This window comes from Leucoraja erinacea, chromosome 30, assembly GCF_028641065.1.
Source record: "Leucoraja erinacea ecotype New England chromosome 30, Leri_hhj_1, whole genome shotgun sequence".
Taxonomy (NCBI): domain Eukaryota; kingdom Metazoa; phylum Chordata; class Chondrichthyes; order Rajiformes; family Rajidae; genus Leucoraja; species Leucoraja erinaceus.
Genome location: NC_073406.1, coordinates 11,063,672 through 11,083,836, shown reverse-complemented (window position 1 = coordinate 11,083,836; position 20,165 = coordinate 11,063,672). Strand labels below are relative to the sequence as shown.

Here is a 20,165-nt window from a genome sequence, read left to right as displayed (position 1 = left end):
TTACTCCAGCACTTTATATTTTGTTGGAGAGTGAGAACATGGACAAAACGATGCAGACAAAAGAATATGGGAATTGTGAAATGCAGGACAGGAAGCTATGCCTGGCAGGAAATGGTGGGCATGTACTCCCAGAGGGAATAAAGGAGATAAAAAAACAACACGCAAGATGAGCCAATATCACAGATGGACAGCTGATACGGAACGTTGTAGAATTCAATATCAAGTCCAGAAGGCTGCAGCATATATAATCTTTCCATCATCAGTTGTTCATGGTTTGGTTTATTATTGTCACTTGTACCAAGGTGAAAAGGGTTGTTAGCATGCTATCCAATCAAACCCAATAATACTAGACAAAGGATGTACCTTTGGAAAAGAGATGAGGAGGAATTTCTTTAGTCAGAGGGTGGCAGGCCAAGTCATCGGGTATTTTTAAAAAGGAGTTTGACAGATTTTTGATTAGTACGAGTATCAAAGGTTATGGGGTGAAGGCGGTAGAATGGGGTTGAGAGGGAAAGATAGATCAGCCATGATTGAATGGTGGGGTAGACTCGATGTGCCGAATGGCCTTATTCTGCTCCTATGACTCATTAACTTATAAATAAAGCCAATCAAGCTGAACTCAAGTACAATAGGTAGAGCACAGGGAAAGATACTAAGTTCAGAATATAGTTCTCAGCATTCTGTAGAACACCAATTCCAGAGACAAAATCCAGTGTCCGCAATGGGGGAAGAGGTGAATTGGACAGTGCCCTAGCTTATGAAAGGACCGTTCAGATGTCTCCATGCAACTTGGCCCTGCTACTTCTCTCTTTCCTGCTGTCACTCTACTTACTACCTTTAAAAGTCTCTTCAACAACTATCTTTTTATATTCAATCTTTAAATCAATTCCATTAATTATTTAAAAAATGTTCAAAGCCCAGATTGCCTACAAATATCTCAGAATAGTTACTCCATAAATAATGACATCTATTCTGTATTTTCAATATAGTACTCTTTTTGCAAGTCTCAAGGTAAAATATATGTGTATATGAGCATTTTGATGACACACATGATGAGAAGGTATCATTCAGTACTGTCATTAACAAACCAGCCCTGGTTTTTGTGCAGCCAACGATAATGACCTTGATCACTGAATGACTTGGGATTCAGCACCCCAAGTATCCAGACTGCACTGAATAGGTAAATCATTTGTCAAGGTTGGAAAACCTGGGTGAATTTCTGCTTCGGGATTGGAATAGTACAAACTAATTAACTATTGAATCCAAATTAACTTCTTGTGTTGACAGTTACAAGTGAATTCTGAATGATATATTGATAGTATCCAGGACTCAAACAACAGGAATGTAGTTACATCTATACCCAGCCAATTAATGGCACTTTGTGTTGTCCAATAACATTTTAATGGCTGGTTTTAATGGCAGGCACAAATGATGGGTGGGACAGAAGATTGAATAGGAAACATTGTGTTGAGTCACTACATCACACAGCTACTTATTGCTTCACTGAACACTGTATCACATTTTGGACACTTTTATCCCTTTTTTGTGGTTCTATTGAAGGTATTTAGAAAACAGTTTTAATTAAAAATTGTGTTTTAATGTAAAGTGTATTCACACAAAAGAGCACCAATGAAAGGAGGTAAATGAGTTAAGCATTGTTGTAGTTTTGCTTAAGGATGTATGGACAGATTATTAGCATGTCTTGGTTCTCATGAAAGACCCCATCTCCAATTGCATGGAAATGTTTCTAGTTCAGGACATGACAGAGACACAATCTTTGGCCTTTAGTGGTGAGTCAAGTTTCTAAACAGGCATTTATTAAACAAGAAATAATGCAATTGGGTAGTGATAAAACAAAAAATAACAGAGTGCTGGAAGAACTCAGTGAGTCATGCAGCATCTGTGGAGACAAGGGTTGGGAGATTGCAACCTTCACGTGGTCCGCCATGTTTTGACGAATGCAATCAACCTGGCGTGCAAATCAAATAAGATCAAATAGAACAAGTTGTCCTACAACTTTAGGCTGTGCATGACATACGCAAGAAGTGTGGAGGCAAACATGTAAGTCGATATTTTAGTTTGAGATCCTGAATTAAGACTGAGAGGGAAGAGGCCAGTATATAACAGTACTGGGGGAAAGAGGTGGGATCGAGGCTGGTAGATGATATGTGTAATCAGACGGAGAGGAGATGATGGGCAAATGGAACTAGTATCGGAGAGGTGGAGGGAAACGAGTATGGGAGAGGTGAATAAAGGCAGAAGGAAACTGGGTGGAGCTGAGCGGCGTGAAAAGAGAATACTGGGGTGTGGCTTATCTGAAATTGGAAAATTCAACGTTCATATCTTCAGGTTGTAAGCTACCCAAGCAATATTAGATGTTGATCTTTGAATTAGCATTTGGGCCTCTCAGTGGCATTGGAAAAGACCGAAGATGGACTGATCGATGTGGAAGTGGTCATACCTCCTCCTACTTTGTCTCGCATAAGGTCGCAATCCTTTTTTCTCAACTTTTCTATCTCCACCGCATCTGCTCTCAAGATGAGGCCTTCTACTCTAGGGTTTCTGAAATGTCCTCCTTCTTCCTTCCCCTCTACCACAGTTGATGGAGCCCTCAAGTGCATTCCCTTCATGTCTGCTCTCACCTACATTCCTCTGCCCAGACGGGGACTGCAATAGAGGTCCTTTAGTCCTTACCTTTAACCCCACCAGATTCCAACACAGCATCCTCTGCCCCTAGTGCCAGTTCCAACATGATCTACTACGTGTCACAATGTCCTCTCTTCCTCACTTTTCAGAAATCACATGATGTAACATAAATATTAGTGCTGTTTGAACCGTTGATCTGACCATAATTGTTATTTTTTGTCTTTTTCCATTAAATAAGAAAGCACAATTATTTTTTTAGATAGTGTCAGCTTACCACATTTTTTTAGCTAATATCTAAAATTATTGAGGAAAAAATGGCATAGATATATCTGCCATATCTCTAGGTTATTCTATTGTACAGTAATTAGATACACTAATATTCATGTATTTACAGGAGTGAATAATACCTCACCTAAAGGATATGAGGCATATTATTAATCCCATAAAATGCTTGTGGTTTAGAGTACAGCATGTTGTTTGCATTTAGCTTTGCTATGACTAGTAGAAGGTCATTTAAATTCATGTATATAATTACAAGAATTGTATTAAGCGACAATTATGAGCTGCAAACTTAATTAACCATGTGGAATTGTGATGTTGACTACAACAGGGAGCAGAAATAGTTTCTAAATAATCCTGGATACAAGATATTTAATAAAGATAAAGAGAGGGGGGATTAGAAATATGAATTAAGGATTGCGATATGTCCTGATAAAATCAAGGACAGAATCTGCCCATTTAAGGTTAAGAAACAGTAGCAGTACAATTAGAACATAGACCAATGCAGCACGGAAACAGGCCTTTTGGCCTGCAATATCTCTGCTGAACATGATGCCAAGTTGAACTAATCTCTGCCTGCACGTGATCCACATCCCTCCATGTCCATGTGCCTATTTAAAAACTTCTTAAACGCCATTATGGCATCACCTGGCAGCATGTTCCAGGCATTCACCACTCTCCACTCCCTGTATAAAGAAACATGCCCCGCACATTTCCTTTCAACTTTATCCCTTTGGCTTTATAGCTACGCCCTCTGGACTTTGACCATTTCACCCTGGGAAGAAGGTTCTGACTGTGTACTCTCTCAATATCTCTCATTATTTTATATTCTTCTATCAGGAAATAATATCACTCCGACTAATCTATAAACTGCCAGGTAGTGGAAAGGATTTGAAAGGACCAATTTGCAGGGGAATTTTAGAAATGTGCAAAAGTGATAGAGTCGTGATAAGGGACTTGAACTATCCAAATAAAGAGTAGGGTAGCAATAATATAAAGCACATTGACAAAGAAGAGTTCCTGAAGTATATTCAGGAGAACTTTCTAGCTCAGTTAAGTCCCATTAAATGTCATATTTACAGGACTTGAGTCTAGGCAATGAATCAGGCCACGTGGACCACATATCAAAGGGGAACATCTTAGAAATAGCAATCACAATGAGAAAACAATTGTAATTGTGATGGGAATAAAAGATGAGGCCTTCCAAAGTAAACAATAATGAATTGGAGAAGAGCCTGTTTCAAAGGGATTAGAACAGATGTAACTTTGGTAAATTGGAATCAAAGCTTGGGAAGGCAAACATGAAATGTACATTGAGATGCCTAGCATGGAGATGATTCAGCTCCTCTCTGGGACCATTACCACAAGGGCGAAGGGCAGGGAATTAAAACCAGAGGTCCCTGGATAAATAAAAAGATGGAGCAGTAAAAATAACAATTGATGGATGGAGATTTAAGAGACTGCAGACGCTGGAATATTGAGCAAAAAAACAGACTGCTGGGTAACTCAAAGGCCTGAGCTGCTGAGTTCATCCACCTTTCTGTTTTCTGAGCAAATGTCAGAAGCAGAGTTGCTAACACAAAGGGTACCAGACTGATTGCAGATTCTTCAGAATGAAAGTTAAAAAAAAAAGAGAAAGGTCGGAAAAAGTTTGTAGCAAACTTAATAGGAAGTCCAGAAATATACTATAGATGTATAAATAGGAAAAATATTATAACAGTGTGGATCAGGGCCCTGAGTTAGTAGAGGGCATGGCTGAGCACCTTACATCAGGTGATTGCCGAGGCAGAAGGTTAAATAGATGTATAGGATCTTGAGCCTTTCAATAGAGCGTAGAGTATATGATTAAGGTGCTTGTGGTGAACCGTTTAAAACCCTTCAGCTACTGCTGCAGCATGGCATTCGCTTCTGTGTCACTCATCTTAGGGTAGATGTGAAGAGCGTGAGAAAGAGCGCAGAAAGGATTTGCCAAAATTAATCAGAAATGAAAAAACTTTAGATAAATTGGAGAAGGTGGGGTTGATATACTTAGAATACTGGAGTTTGTGAGCAATTCTGATGGAGGAGATTTGGGCTGTTTTGACAGAAATGTTGCAAAAAAAAAAACCCAGCTGCAAAACAGCTAATGCAATGAAGGTTTTTTTGTAAAAGAACCAAATGTGATATGAGGAAATGCCTTTTTTACCCGTGAATGGTCAAGGTCCAAAATGCAATGTATCTGAAAGAAAATAATTTGATTGACTATGGGGAAAGGATGGGGAAGTGGGAAGTGGTATGGACACTGAGTGGCTTCCTTCTGTGCTGTAATAATTGATTCTACAGCGATGTAATGCATCAATCAAGCTTTCTGCCACAGCTGACTGTATTCTGCTGCTACAAAGATTTCACATTCATTGCCCAGGATGGCTCGTTGACATCTCACCAGAAGCTTGTTCAAAGCACATCAATGAGATTTACCACATGCAGTTCGTGGTGTCAATGGAGCTTACTTGGGATAAAATGAAATCGTCTCCCATCACACTTAAGGCAGCTCTAAGGAGAATCTTGCTCACTGTATATCCTTGTAAAGTATCTGGAAAATGGGAGAGAAGAATAAACAGAGCTGGGGTTAACTAGGTGGTAGCGGAGCGGTGTGAAGTGAGGAAGATGGGAAATGATTGGTACAGTGCTTTGCAGAATCGTTCTTTCATTTTTGATATCCATGTTTGAATCCCAAAAAGCTTACATAAACTATTTCACTCGAACATTAATTAGACTCTCACTGGGTGGTCACAAAAATGACAGGTGTGTGAAATGGAAAAGTCACATTTGTGCAATTAACATCTTTCCAAGGTTCAGAAACCTTGTCAAGGCAACACAGCAGATGGTTTATTACCAGGACTTTGTGATACATTGCTAGTGGCATTTATCATTGACACATTCTCAAAGCAATGGAATATTTTATCTAGTCGTGACATTTCTTCCCTCCAATCAATATCATAAATGTATAGCATATTGTTGCTGAGTAAAATGCTCAATATGGATGATGTGAAATTTTAGAGCACTGAGAAGAATAAAATAAGCATTTCTTTAATGCCTTTTGTAAAGAGCTCAAACTCACACAGGTTGAAACACAAGCATCTTAATGTTCAGGTCATTAACTACTAAGCAGATCATCACACGTTCACACTGCTACTCGTTCTGGTAGACAGTGGGTAGGACCTTACACTATGAATGTTATAATTAGGCAGGGTTATAATTACTAAGCATTCTAATTGGCTAACATGTTATAGCCACTCTACGCCTTTCACCCTGCGTGCCGACCAGCGATCACCCAAACAACAATTTTTACAGAAGCCGATTAACCTACAAAAGTCTTTGGGATGTGGAAGGAAACCAATGCACCTGGAGAAAACTCACACGGTCACATGGAAAATGTACAAACTCCATATTGACAGTCAGGATCGAACCTGTGTCTCTGGCTCTGTAAGACAACAACTCTATTGCAGCACCACTGTGCCACCCATGTTGACTTGTAGTAATGGTTTGCTTATTTTCACAAATATGGGCATTGTTTGACCAGCAGTGTTGATTAAAGATGCCAGGTTTATATCAGCTGCCGATGTCATCTTCAATTTGGCCAACTCCGGCTGACTTGAGGCAGGGCTTTTTCCCTGCCATTGGGTGTTGTCTTGCAGGAAAATCTTGTTTGACTTTGGATTCATGAGAGATGGGAGATGCTGAATTTGGAGCAAAAAGCGAGCTGCTGGAGGAACTCAGCATGTCAGGCAGCATCTGTGGAGGGAAATGGACAGTCGACCTTTCATCTGGACTGAAGGAGTAGACAGAAGATAGCCAGTTAAAAGGTGAAGAGGCAGGCAAGAGCTGGCAATTGATAGATGGATCGAGGTGAGGAGAGGGTGATTAGCAAGTGGACTCGGGTGGGGAAGGACAGGCTTCATAGTGTTCATGTGTCGTGCCTGACCTGCTGATTTCCTCCAACACTTTGCATCCTTTTGTGCACATGTTTAGTTGTGCAGCTGCTAACAATTGCTGTACTGTGTTTTGACTAGATACTGTTGATGGCTCATGCCCTGAAAAGAATCCTGTACACGACGTGTCAACCCTTGGACTGCCAGTTTGCATTTGTCACACGCAACCCCTGCAGACCACCAACTGAGCTCTTCTGCCACCTGTTCGTCACTGCACAGCCAAACGAGGTGGGTAGCAAATATTAAAAAGTTGTAGAGAGTTAGGTGATAAAAATCATCAATCTGTCCAAATAGATAAGGCCATCAGGCTTGTGTGAAACAACTCACGTGTTAACTTTGCCCATAGAGGTGGGCTGTAGAGGCTTTGCAGGAAGCTCACTCTGCAAAGTCCTCAACCAGTTGGGCATTCCGGAGCCGGCAAAGAAGAGGGCCATTCAATCCACAAGCAATGCAGCAGAGAAAGCCACTAGGTGGCTTTGGATTAAGAAGGCTGATCCATGGGCGGTTGCTGCTGGGACACAAGTCGGGGCTCGATCAACCCCGGCTGGGTCGCCTGGGCGAGGGTGCCTGATGTTGTGAGACCCGAAACACCCAATGCCCCCTGGTCACATCACTGAGGATGCATCCCAGCGCAAATAGAAGATGTATCTTTCACACTGGTATTTATAACGTCCTACTCTTTTTACCTTAGACGTAGCTTATTTGCTACTGGTCAGAGAATGGAAGAATCCTCTCCTCCCGCATAACCATACATTGTGTCACTATAGTCCTCAAAGGTCAAGCAGCTGTTGATGGTGGGGAGGGTGAATTATGGCAATTCTCAATGTAAATGAGTCTCATCTTCCTAAGGACAATTTCCTATATGTTGTATGCCACTAACATTATACACAATGGCTGGACTCAAACGGCAGCTAATAATTGGGGATCCAGAGAACCCTGTGGGCCATGAGCACCACCGCGATCTGTATCCTCACAGCCTGGCATCCTCACTCTGAATGAACCTGGTGCAATTAAAATGCAGCAGGACGTGCATATGTAGAACAGCACTAACCATTTTCCAATCTAGTGATGCTATGGCACAGGACCACGTATTCAACACCTCATATACACCAGGCAATAGACAGAATTAGAAACTAAGAACTGCACATGCCGGTTTATAACAAAGATCTATCCCTTTTCTCCAGAGATGCTGCTTGACCTGCAGAATTTCTCCAACACTTAGTGTCAATCTTCGTCATTAGACTTAGTGGTCCAACAATGTATTGAAAGTCATGTCACGTGGTGAGCTTAGCACATACTGGTCTTGCATGCCTTATGCCCCTGTCCCACTTAGGAAACCTGAACGGAAACCTCTGGAGACTTTACGCTCCACCCAAGGTTTCCGTGCGGTTCCTGGAGGTTTTTGTCAGTCTCCCTCCCTGCTTCCACTACCTGCAACCTCTGGCAACCACTTGCAACCTCCGGGAACCGCAGAGATTTCCGTTCAGGTTTCCTAAGTGGGACAGGGGCATTAATATCATTGTTCACTACACTACACTTTCTGATCATTAACTGAAATACAAAACTTAACTCGGGACCAAGTAAGACTGCTACAGTTAGAATTATATGTTGGTTCTAAGTTTATTCACAAATGCCATAGAGTCCATAATAATATTTTTCAGGCAAATTGATCAGCAAGGGTTAGAGCACATGGAACTGATAATGTGCTGATTGCGAATTCATTAACGGACAGGAAGCAAAGAATGGGAATAAAGAACTTTTCCAGGTTAGCAGGCTGACTACTGGTGTACCAGAGGGTGAGTGCTCGGGTGCCAGCTATTTACAATGTACATCAACGATTTGGCTGACGGGATCAAATGTCATGTTTCAAAGTTAGATGATGATACAAAACTAGATGGGATTCTGAGTAGGTAATTGTAAAGCGGCTTCAAAAGGATATAGATAAGTCATGTCTGATAACAGAGGTTTTGGATAATGCTGCTTAATTTAACAACCATCTTATCAATTCAGTACACCTACTGATACTGCAGCAAGTCAATTAATTGTAGCACAGGATGTGTACCAGCACATTGTCTAAAAGGCTTGGCAACTCTATACTGAAGGCAGCACAATCTTGCACTTTGGAGGTGATGCAGGCAAGTGCACCTGTCACGCTAAATCAAGGTAGCAGTGTTCCTGCAAGAGAAGAAACATGTGCATAACTGACTATTCCGCACCAGGTTGGGTGAAGTGGCTATATCTTGATCAAGTAGCTATCTGTGTGTGTAAACTATGATTGTGGATGTAAGGCTTGCAGCAAGGCTAAATGGGTGAGAGTGAAGTGAAACATTTGGCCTGAATTCTATCAGTTGGAGAATAAGAGTGGAGATGGAGGGAGCATAATGGTGTAAGCAGTGTCTGAGATTAATGTTTTATTTGGTCGGAAGCACTGAGTGAATCTATGTTACCTGATGCTGCAAATTCGTGCGAATTGCATTATAGTTCTCTATGCCTTACTGCACTCCCTGCCTTTTGGCATGTTTCTAGAAGGCTTAAGGACCTCTTGCAAATGCAGGTTATCACTCAATAACTCGAGGCAACAGTTTTTTTAGTTTAGTTTATTGTCACGTGTACCAAGGAACAGTGAAAAGCTTTTGTTGCGTACTAACCAATCAGCGGAAAGACTATATGATTGTAATCGAGCCATCCACAGTGTACAGGAACACGATAAAGGGAATAATGTTTAGTGCAAGATAAAGTCCAGTAGAGTCCGATTAAAGATAGTCTGAGGATCTTTAGTGAGGTAGATAGTAGCCCAGGACCGCTCTCTAGTTATTGAGAGCATGGTTCAGTTGCCTGATAAGGCGATGGTTCTGTAGTGTGGGGAATAGAGCTGCCCACACTTGGTTACTGACTATGTGGAGTTTGCACGTTCTCCCTGTGACTGTGGTTTTCCCCCGGGTATTCCGGTTTCCTACCACATCCCAAAGATGTGTGGGTTGGTAGGTTAATTGGCCTCTGTAAATTGCCCTAATATGTGGGTGAGGGGCTGAATCTGAGGGGAGTTGATGAGAATGCGGAAAGAATAAAATATAGGATTAGTTTAGATGGGCGATTGATGGCTGGCATGGTCAGTAGGCCAAAGAGCTTGTTTCTGTGCTGACGTGAACTCTCAACTCTCTTAGTCTCTCCTGCACAAATGATGTCTCCTTTTCAGAACCCAAAAGCTTTCCAGCCAAATTCACTCGTTGTGGCATTCTTTCCAGCTTAGTTTCATGCCTAGCAGATAGCCAGCACCAATGCACTCCTTTCACGTTTATGGGGCCAGGAGGTTAGCTTTAACATGCAAACAAGTTATGTTTTGGGCCCCCTGCTGGTTTTTAGAATCAAATGCAGTCTATTTAGTGCTGCCTGCAAGCATGAATCATTCTAAATTGCAGCTAGCACAAAGGCAAGCTTGTTGCGGTCATTGCAAATTACAGGCATGGGTTATTGTGACCCCCACACCCATTTTGGTTTAGATTACAGATTCAGCATGGAAACGGGCCCTTCGGCCCACCAAATCTATGCCGACTGATCACCCATTCACACTCGTTCTATGGTATCCTACTTTCTCATCCACTCCCTACACAATGAGGAGACTTTATGGAGGCCAATTTTAGTTGGGCTTGGTTGCCAGGATGTCTTCACTGGATCGCCAGGAAATCTCTCAACTCTCAACCCAGGACAATGAAATGGGTCTGAACTCTTATTGTCTGGCTGACAGGTATATTATTGTTTTTTGTAGAAACCAGGAGCTGCAAATGCAGGTCTATACAAAAGGACACAAAGTGCTGGAGTCAGTAGGTCAGGCAGCATCTCTGGAGAACATGCATCGGTGATGGTTCAGGTTGGAACCTTCAGTCTGAACCCATCCTGAAACGTCACCTATCCAGGTTCTCCACAGATGCTGCCTGACCCACTGAGTTACTACACCACTTTGTGTCCCTTTAATTGTTTTCTGGTTGGATTGTCATACACAGCAAATCTTGCAAAAAAGACAGATGCATTCTTTCAATTTATTTCAGTGTCATTTGTGGCTCAACTGATAATACTTTCAAGATTGAACAAGGTCTTTCTCCTTTCAGGTCACACTGCAGAGATTTGGGCACAAATTATAGCCTGACTGCAATGCATTACTGAAGGTGTACTGTGCGGTTGGAAATATTACCTTTGGATGAATCATTATATTCACACTGCTTTGCTTCATGCCAAAGTTCAGACTTTTAAAGTACATGCATGTCAGAGAACCGTTAAGAATAGAATGTACCATAATAGTATGACTTTTGAATCATTATTCAACCAACCATTGCTTTTAGCTGAGAGATGACTGCCTTCAGTAAAGTATATTGTATTGGTAGGTTTTGGTTAGTTATTAAGAAGCAACAGTGCTGAGAACCTGCAGACATGTTATTATTTATTATGTGATTGCTGTATGAGAAAGCTAACTGAAACCAGGGCATCAAATAAGCAGTCCGGGTGACTACTATTGGAGACCCTGTGTTCAATTCAATTTTAATGTCATTACAGTACAGACCTTCTATTAAGAACATCAATAGATTTGAATAAAAAATAAATCTGCCGAGGTACGTTGTTTTCATATTGTTCCTGTACGGAGAGACCTGTAGAAATGGTAGGAGGGTAAACACATGGTTGAAAGCAGTCCCATGCTGAGCGCCCTCCGCAATAGCGCTTGCTTTGGACAGAGCAGAGGGGAGCCTGGAACCTATCTGGGCAATTTTCATTGGAGACCCTCAGACCATTTGCCATACCATACTGTTGATCGGACTTTACAGATGGACCTTCTTCTTTAACTTGTCTTGATAAATGTTATAGGTCATCGGAGATGTTTATCCCAGGAACCTGAAGCTAGAAACACGTTCCACCTCCGTTTAATGTATGGGGGTGTGGACTCTGACTTCCTGAAGTCTACAATGAGATTCGGACTTTACTGGCGATTGTACTAAATCTTCCCCTTTTGCTATCTGGACACTGTGGTTAGTTCGATTGCAACAAAAGCTTTTCACTGGTACCTCGGTACAGCTTTTCACAGTACCTCGGTACACGTGATAATAAACTAAACTCAAACTCAAACTACCATGTTTCCTATATTACAGTGGTGATTAAACTTAAAAATAGCTGACAGGTTATCAATAATTTGGGATGATCTGAAGCTAGAATGATGTTAACTTCTTAGAAGAAACATATCTTCCTTCTTTATCTTTAAATTTGGGATATGGCCTTGACAGATAAGGCATATTTATTGCGCATCTCCAATTATTTTCAATATGTTAAGAGTAATTGCCAGACCAGCAGGCAGTGCGGATTCTCTTATCTGACTGACATGGGTCCGGTTTGCAAGATAATCTAATGGATGTTGATTATATTCTGTTATACTCCTACCTTGAAGAAAATCTGCTCTTCCATCAATTCTAGTATCTTTGCTTTATACCATTTAAAATGTAATTCAGTGGAAATGTAATATCATTATGGTTACCGAGAGGTTTGATCATGTTTGGATTACTACTGATAGACACCAAATTTTGGAGTAACTCAGCAGAACAGGCAGCATCTCTGGAGAGAAGGAATGGGTGACGTTTTGGGTCGAGACTCACCACTTCTCAATTGATAATTTACTTTTCCTGGAGGTAATTTCCAGGTAAATTCAGATCACCGCTGGAGTAGGATATTTACCTCCCCTTTACCCAAACTCCATTCCATGGCAATATACCATCTGCCCCCATATCTGTACCCAGCCTTCAAACAAGTCTCCAAATGTCAGCATTCTGTTACTCCTGAACCCAGTCCCAATCCCGAATTGGATGCCAAACTGTCTCTGGCAAGCGGCCCAAAACGGAGGCAATTGTTGGGACATCATACAGTTCTACGCCTGGATTTTGTAAATTCTTTAGACTCACCAATTGATTGGACTGGTACTTTGAGAGGGCATATCTTTCTTCTAACTTCCGTCTTACACTGTTCTCTCTGTTGCAGGCAGCAATTCTGAATTTGCAGCTATGCCGGATGTTCCAAGTTGCTTGCTGCATGAAATACAAGAAGGAACAACAAAGTAGTCCTCCTGTAATTAATTGTTCTACTCGGGAAACTCCTGTGAAACCAGGCTCCCCAGTACTTTCAACAAAGCTTGTGAAAGAACGGTATGGAGACCTGGAGGTTTCCCTGAATGTCAGTGCCTTGGTGACCTTCAGGAGGATATCAGAAGAGGAAATCAGAGCAACAGAAGTAAAAAAGCAAAATGACCAGGTCTGTGCATATGGATGAATAAACCATTATTGCTTTCACATAGCTCCAGATAACAGTAGTGTGGGAGAAGAAACTGTAAAACTTCTGACACTTATCAAAAAAACATGGCACAGTGGCACAGCGATAGAGTTGCTGACTTAATTGGCTTGGTATAAATGTAAATTGTCCATAGTGTGTGTAAGATAGTGTTAATGTGTGGGGATCGCTGGTGGGACTCGGTGGGATGAGGGGTCTGTTTCTGAGCTGTATCTCTAAAACTAAAACCTAAAACAGTAAATTAAACAGGCATTATTACCTCATTGAAAATTATTTTTATTGCTCAGATTCATTTTGGTCGATATATATTCATCTGTTATCAGAGATTAGTATCGAGTAGTAATCAGAGAGGATAGGCACTTATGGTTTTTAATATACAAAATTAATCGGGCCAGACACATCCACGTAATTTCATGATACGTGCATGCAGAGAAAACGACTATCAAGGAGATTATCACAGAAGATTCAAGTAAAGATCAAACATTTCAAGTAAAGATCAAACATTTCAAGTAAAGATCAAACATTTCCAGAATTAATTGAACATATACTTTATTACCCTGCAGGATACAGAGGAAACCTTTAAAAGTGAAAACTATGGATATTGCACCAGTAGTCCAAATGTTCCTTCAAGTGGTACAAAGGTATGTGTTGTAATAGATGGCAAATTCTTTAGCCTAAACCTGCCTTTATTATTTGCGATTATGATTTGAAAAAAGGCATCACAGACTAAACCCGAATATCAGTGTTTACACAACTTTTGCATGTGACTACTTCAATGGACTAATGTTCTATCTATAAATTAACAATTAGATATTGACAAAATTAGAATGTGATGAACACTCTGCAAATAGGTTGGAATAGAAAATGATTGCCTTGTACTTTCACACTTTCAACTCCATTTTCGCTCACGTGTTCAATCTATCTCTATTCTGTTATAATTTCTTCATTCATGAACGACATCAGCATACATCATTGCTTCTCTACTGACCACAAAATCTGGCCCCAAGTACGAAAAAGGCTAGACTCACTTCCCTATAATAGTCATCTGTAATACTCTATGCATACAAACATTTCTGGATTGTAATAATGCTTGTTGCTCCTATTACCAGTAACCACATCCAAGATTAAAACACCGACTGTAAAATATAGTTCAATTTTATCGATTCACTTTTCCAGTAACCTACTGATCACATTATCAAAATCTAGAGGAAGGGAAAGGTGAAATCAGCCCTAGCAAATGAAAGCCAAACTAAACTCATTGCTGTGTAAGAAAGAACTGCAGATGCTGGTTTAAATTGAAGATATACCTGAACTCATGGCTATTTGATTTATCTTTAGGCTCAAGCAAAAGAATTGGATCCACTGGAAGACTGTCCATTCTCTTCACTAACACTAGTGCGAAAGAAAGCTATACGAAATAAAGGGATCAGGTCAGGAGCTTACAGGAGCTCTACCTTCAAGAGACAATTTCAAGAAGCACTTTCAGATGGCTGTAAGTTATTTTTAACACGATTGTTGAAAAATTATAACTGGGAGCTTCTACAAATCTTTTAATTATTTTGTTAGCTTTTGTTTTGTTTACTCTTAGGGAATGCCTATTTTGAAGCTACATTGTTAGTTGAGATAGCACTTTCTAGAATATAGTTATTCATACACTATTCAAAATACAGAGAACATCCAAAATCCAGTATCAGTCAGCAGTCTGACCCATAGAGTTCCTCGAGCAGTTTGGAGACGCAAGAGACTGCAGATGCTGGAGTCTCATGTAAAAACTGCTGAAAGAACCCAGCTGGGCAGCCAGCATCTGTGGAGGGAAATGGACAGATAACATTCCAGGTTGGGACGCTCCTTCGGACTGAGAGATTTTTTAAATCATAAAGGGCAAATGCCAGCGGGTGAAACTAGTGTAGATGGGGCATCTTGGTCGGCATAGGCAAGTTGTGCGAAAAGGCAAGTTTCTGTGCTGTCTGACTCTCTGACTATGCTCGATTCTAGTTCAGTTTTGTACCCTTTCAACATGTTTTGTTGAATAACTGATTTTAAAAAGCAGTTTATTTTTTGAAATCAAAGTCAGACTTAAAACAAATGGCATGAATAGTTCAAGTAATGGCACCAGTGTGTATGAAATATTAATTGTTATATTTTCCACAGACAGTTGCAGGTGGGGAGATGACCTCTTGGAATCCTGGAGAGCACTTGCACCACTACAGCATGAAGAAGTCCTAATGGACACTGTCTGGGCCAGTGCTGGGATACCTAGGTTAGTTTGTCAGTGAGAGATCAATGGCAATACATTTGAAAATTAATATTTTCAACAAAGTAACAGTCTCAAAATTGATTGGAATAGGATTGTCCAATAGTGTTGAGTTCAGTAATCTGCTCAATTGTTCCCAAGGACAATCGCAGGAATCAACTTGGTGACCTTTACTAGACAGCCTCCAATGTAAAAATATGCCTTTTAAAAATATGGAAACAAAACTTTACAAGTTATTCCAGTGTCCCATTCCCCAGGTCCTAAGTCACATGTTCACGAGTAAGTTAAAAAGTGATAGGAGCAGAATTAGGCCATTTGGCCCATCAAGTCTACTCCGCCATTTAATCATGGTCTTTCCCTCTTCACCCCATTCTCCTATATTCTCAGGTCCTGACCACCTAATCCGTGACCTTACAAAGTCACAGTCGCACAATCGTCTCAGGCTCCATTCAAAGATACAGGCATCTGATTCCTCAACTATCCATCATTCTGCCAAGACAACAGCGTAGGATTCTGATGCCTTTTCCACAAAACCACATGGCACAGTGCTCTGATGCTTCTTTTCTCACCATCATAAGTTAGGGTCACAGCCCATCCCAATCCTTTGAATCTAGCCTTGGGCCAGGCAATTGGATGGTATGTCTTTGCTTCTAAAAATGTGTCAATTCTATTTTCTTCTGCTCATGGCCATGCAGCAAGCTGCACTAACATGTGTTAACCCATGACTTCATACCTCATGTGGTTATAATAGCACCTGATGCTTTGTATTAACTTTCTTCAACAATGGCACAATGCAGCTGGCATGTGTTCTGCATGTAGTAATTCCTCCAAACCTATAACCTCTAGTTCGCTAGTTCAACTAGGAATGTAAATGCAGAGGAACACCAATACCTGCAAGTCCCACTACAATTATGACTTGGAGATGTATTACCATACCAAAATCCTGGTACTCCCGAAATGCAGATGTACCTCCACCAGATGGACTCGAGCAGTTCAAAAAGATGGCAGATTATCAAATTCACTAACATATGGGCAATGTGTCTGCAATGACCAAATGCTTTGGTTGGGCAAAACAGAAAATACATTGTTTTATCACGTAAGTGTAGATGCCAGAAGTTGGCGTGCAAATGAATAGATTCCCTCTTAATGCAGAATCTGGCCCACTGTTGGCGTGGCTGTAATTCTGACTGCTATAGAAATATATTTTCTAATTATTAAGGTAGAAAGAAATGTAGTATGCCCAAAACAAAGAGCATTTCCATTTCATATGCCCAGGATCTTCTGCAGGTTGCTTAACATGAATTTGTTTTTCACAAATATTTTTTACTATTTTGATTAAGGGATTGTGCCTTAGAACTTTTAAAACGTGATGTTCTGGGAGCTTTCTTACTTTGGGCGAATTCTGGCCTTCTAAAGTGCTGGACTCTGATGATGCGGACCCCATTTGGTGTGATAAACTACGTGATCTGTGCAAATGATGAAGGCAAATGTTATCTTGAGGTAGGATTACAATACACTTTTTTAGTTTGACATTCTTCTTTCGGTAATAGTTTCTAACATTCATAACGTGTACTTATTATCTTTCAGCATCTGAACACACAATTTCCCAGTATAAAAGCCTTGATAGAACATTACACAACAATGGAAGATGGTTTGTTTTGTTGCCTAAGTGCTTCAAGGCTAAATCATTGTTATGAAGAACAGGATTCTGCAGTATGTGATGACTTGTATGCGGCTCCAACAAAACCCGAGGACAGGTTACTTCAAATTAGAAAGTAAATCGTCTATGATCTGAAAAAGTTGGTTCCTTTTGGACATAAGAGACTGCCTGCAAATTATGATATGCAAAATGGTTTCGGAAAATCAAATGCAAATAAACTTGAATTTGCCACATAAAACTGATTAAACTGTAGCAATGCTATTAATTTTGCAGCTGTGCTATAATGACTCCATATACAATAGCATGACTCGGAGGTTGTAATCATAATACATTGCTGATGGCTTTAACTGGATATATGTACCTTCACTTATGTTTTCACTACTTTTATAACTCAGATGGAGCTAACACTTAATGAGTGTGTAAGAAGGATCTGCAGATGTGACACTATACGATACGATGCTGGTTCACACCGAAGATAGACACAAAATGCTGGAGTAACTCAGCGGATCAGGCAGTGTCCCTGCAGAAAAGGAATAAGTGATGTTTCGGGTCGAGACCCAAAACGTCACCTATTCCTTTTCTCCAGAGATGCTGCCTGACGTGCTGAGTTACTCCGGCATTTTGTGTCTAACACTTAATGAGGTTCTGTATAGAACATTATGCTGCTTTATTTTGCAACAAACAGACATAGAAAGCTATGGTTAGAATCAGAATAATATGGTTCAATTGACAGAAATTTTTTCTTTAACAATCATACAAAATGCAGATTACCCACATCAGTGAGTAATTTTTATGCGGTGAGCAAGATGTTTTGACGCCATATTTTTCAGTGAAAGGATTCTCAGCTTCAGTTATAATAATATTAACCGTCTCTCTGTTCAAAAAATATATGATGTTCTTCTGTGTTCTTGGATTGTCTTTGTTGGTAAAAATACAAATCTGAATAGAGATCAATGGATTTCCAGCTCAGTTTATGCCTGTGATGAGTCTCCATCTAATATATAACCAATGTTTCACATTGTTTTAAGACAGTGCCTTTAAAATAAGAAAATACATATTTAAAGAACAGAATTCGTCATAATTTCATTTTCAAATGTTTTCCATGGAAACGATCAGAAATACCAAGATGTGTAAGACCACTTTACATTGTTAATGATTAAATGAAAGTTGTCAAACAAACATTGAACAGTCTTATCAAGGGTGCACATACCTACAAGGGCCAGAGGTATTCTTTAATACAGACAGAGATAATCTTCAGCAGTTTAATGCAAATCTTGGGAACAACCGTGCACTTTTCTACTAGCCAATGTAAAAATGTTTCCATTTAATTTCTGCATGAGCAATGTCCATGTCAGTTTTTAAATGGTTATACTAAATGTATTCAATTATCCAATAAAAAATCAGTTGAGGGTAAAGCTGGTTCTGACCAAAAAGTAATCTTATTGTTCAAATTATGACATTAACATGTTTAGATAATTCCTAATACAATCATAATATTGAATATATAAGTATATTGTCATCAGTTACTTTGTAAAATATGTCATCTTAGAGATTCAGGATTCTGTGGGCTAATTATTCCTTGTTACTTTGGGCTGATGCTGTGATTTCACAGAATGTGACTGTATTTTGCTATTTGACAAAGTATGTACACATGTATAACTATATTTTATTTTTAAAGTTGTTTTTTTTACTGTAGTCATTAGAAATTGTATAATAAAGAGCATTTGAACAGTGACTTTTGGTACATATTTTACCCATAAGACATCCGAGATGTTCTCATTATTTAGGGAACTCGGGGGTACCTCTCGACCGTCATAGATGAGATCCTCAATCGTGTCTCCTTGGAACCTCGCAGCTCCGCACTAGCTTCTCGTTTTCACCCAACAAACTGCTAACAATGACCTGTTTTCTTTATCATCGTTATTATTTTGCACATCTTTTATTCACTGTTCTTTATCTCTCTACATCATCGTCTGTATCTCTCGCTTCCCTTATCCCTAACTAGTCCGAAGAAGGGTCTCAACCCGAAACATCACCCATTCCTTCTTTCCAGAGATGCTGCCTGACCCGCTGAGTTACTCCAGCTTTTTGTGTCTATCTTCAGTTTAAACCAGCATCTGCAGTTCCTTCCTACACAGTAAGTAATGGGTGTTGGTATTGGTGCAGTTTGTCTTATTATATTTACTTTATTCTTCCTTGGCTATATATTTAATCGAAAGAGTGGGACACAGTAAACTTGGTGGTTGATGAATGACTTGATTGAAACTAATTTATTTTACTTACACCTTTATATTACATCCCCACCAAGATCATTTGCATTACCACACTCACCCTGGACTCCTGCCAAGCTCTTCTGCTTCTTTAACTTGGAGAACTGCCTATTCCATGCTCATGATCTCATAGTATCGTGTCACACAGAGTCAGCACAAATTGAGGGGTTAAATATTAATTCTGCCCTCTGTAATGTTGCTGGATCTCAGCAATTTACACCAGGTGTATGAGAAGGTATCAAGTAGCATCTGAATAAGGAAGATGATTGTTAACATTTTAGAATATATGAATTTGGAGCAGGTGTACACCATCAGGCTTTGTGTCTGCTCTGCCAAGCATCACGATCTTCACCCTCAGCTCCATTTTCCCCACAATCTTCATGTTCATTGATTCCCTCAATATTCGGAAAATTTGAAAGATTTACCCTCTGAATTACAAAGTTTCTCCACATGTCAGTGCACGCTTGATATGGCCTTTATTATGTGACTGCGATCCCTGGTTTTGGACTCCTCAGCCAGACGAAACATCCTTCTGCACAATTCAATGCTTTCTCTCTCTCCCTTTTTCAAATATGGGATCACATTTTCTGCCATATAACCCACAGAAATATTTTCAGAATATAAACAATATTTTAAGATAATAATCTTAAAACTTGGCTTTACATTTTTTTATTTTTAACAATGTTATTTAAATTTCCTCCCGTTTCTCATTCTCCTGAGACTCTATCTGGCATTTTTAGTATTTCTTGTAGGATTTTGGGGTCTAC

At 40.0% G+C, this 20,165-nt stretch overlaps 1 protein-coding gene across 4 annotated transcripts in view; it reads left to right on the top strand.

The window, feature by feature from the left end:
- sh2d5 (SH2 domain containing 5) overlaps positions 1-18,863 on the top strand; it is a 31,891-nt gene extending 13,028 nt beyond the window's left edge. For 3 of the 4 annotated variants that reach the window (XM_055659414.1, XM_055659412.1, XM_055659411.1), the window contains exons 4-10: positions 6,978-7,124; positions 12,909-13,178; positions 13,778-13,855; positions 14,553-14,706; positions 15,366-15,474; positions 16,809-16,968; positions 17,056-18,863. In XM_055659414.1, coding sequence (XP_055515389.1) covers positions 6,978-7,124; positions 12,909-13,178; positions 13,778-13,855; positions 14,553-14,706; positions 15,366-15,474; positions 16,809-16,968; positions 17,056-17,247 — 1,110 coding nt within the window. In that variant the 3' untranslated portion in view covers positions 17,248-18,863. The remainder of the gene's footprint in view (positions 1-6,977; positions 7,125-12,908; positions 13,179-13,777; positions 13,856-14,552; positions 14,707-15,365; positions 15,475-16,808; positions 16,969-17,055) is intronic. The other variant, XM_055659413.1, reaches the window with a different exon arrangement.
- The last annotated feature ends 1,302 nt before the right edge of the window (positions 18,864-20,165 follow it).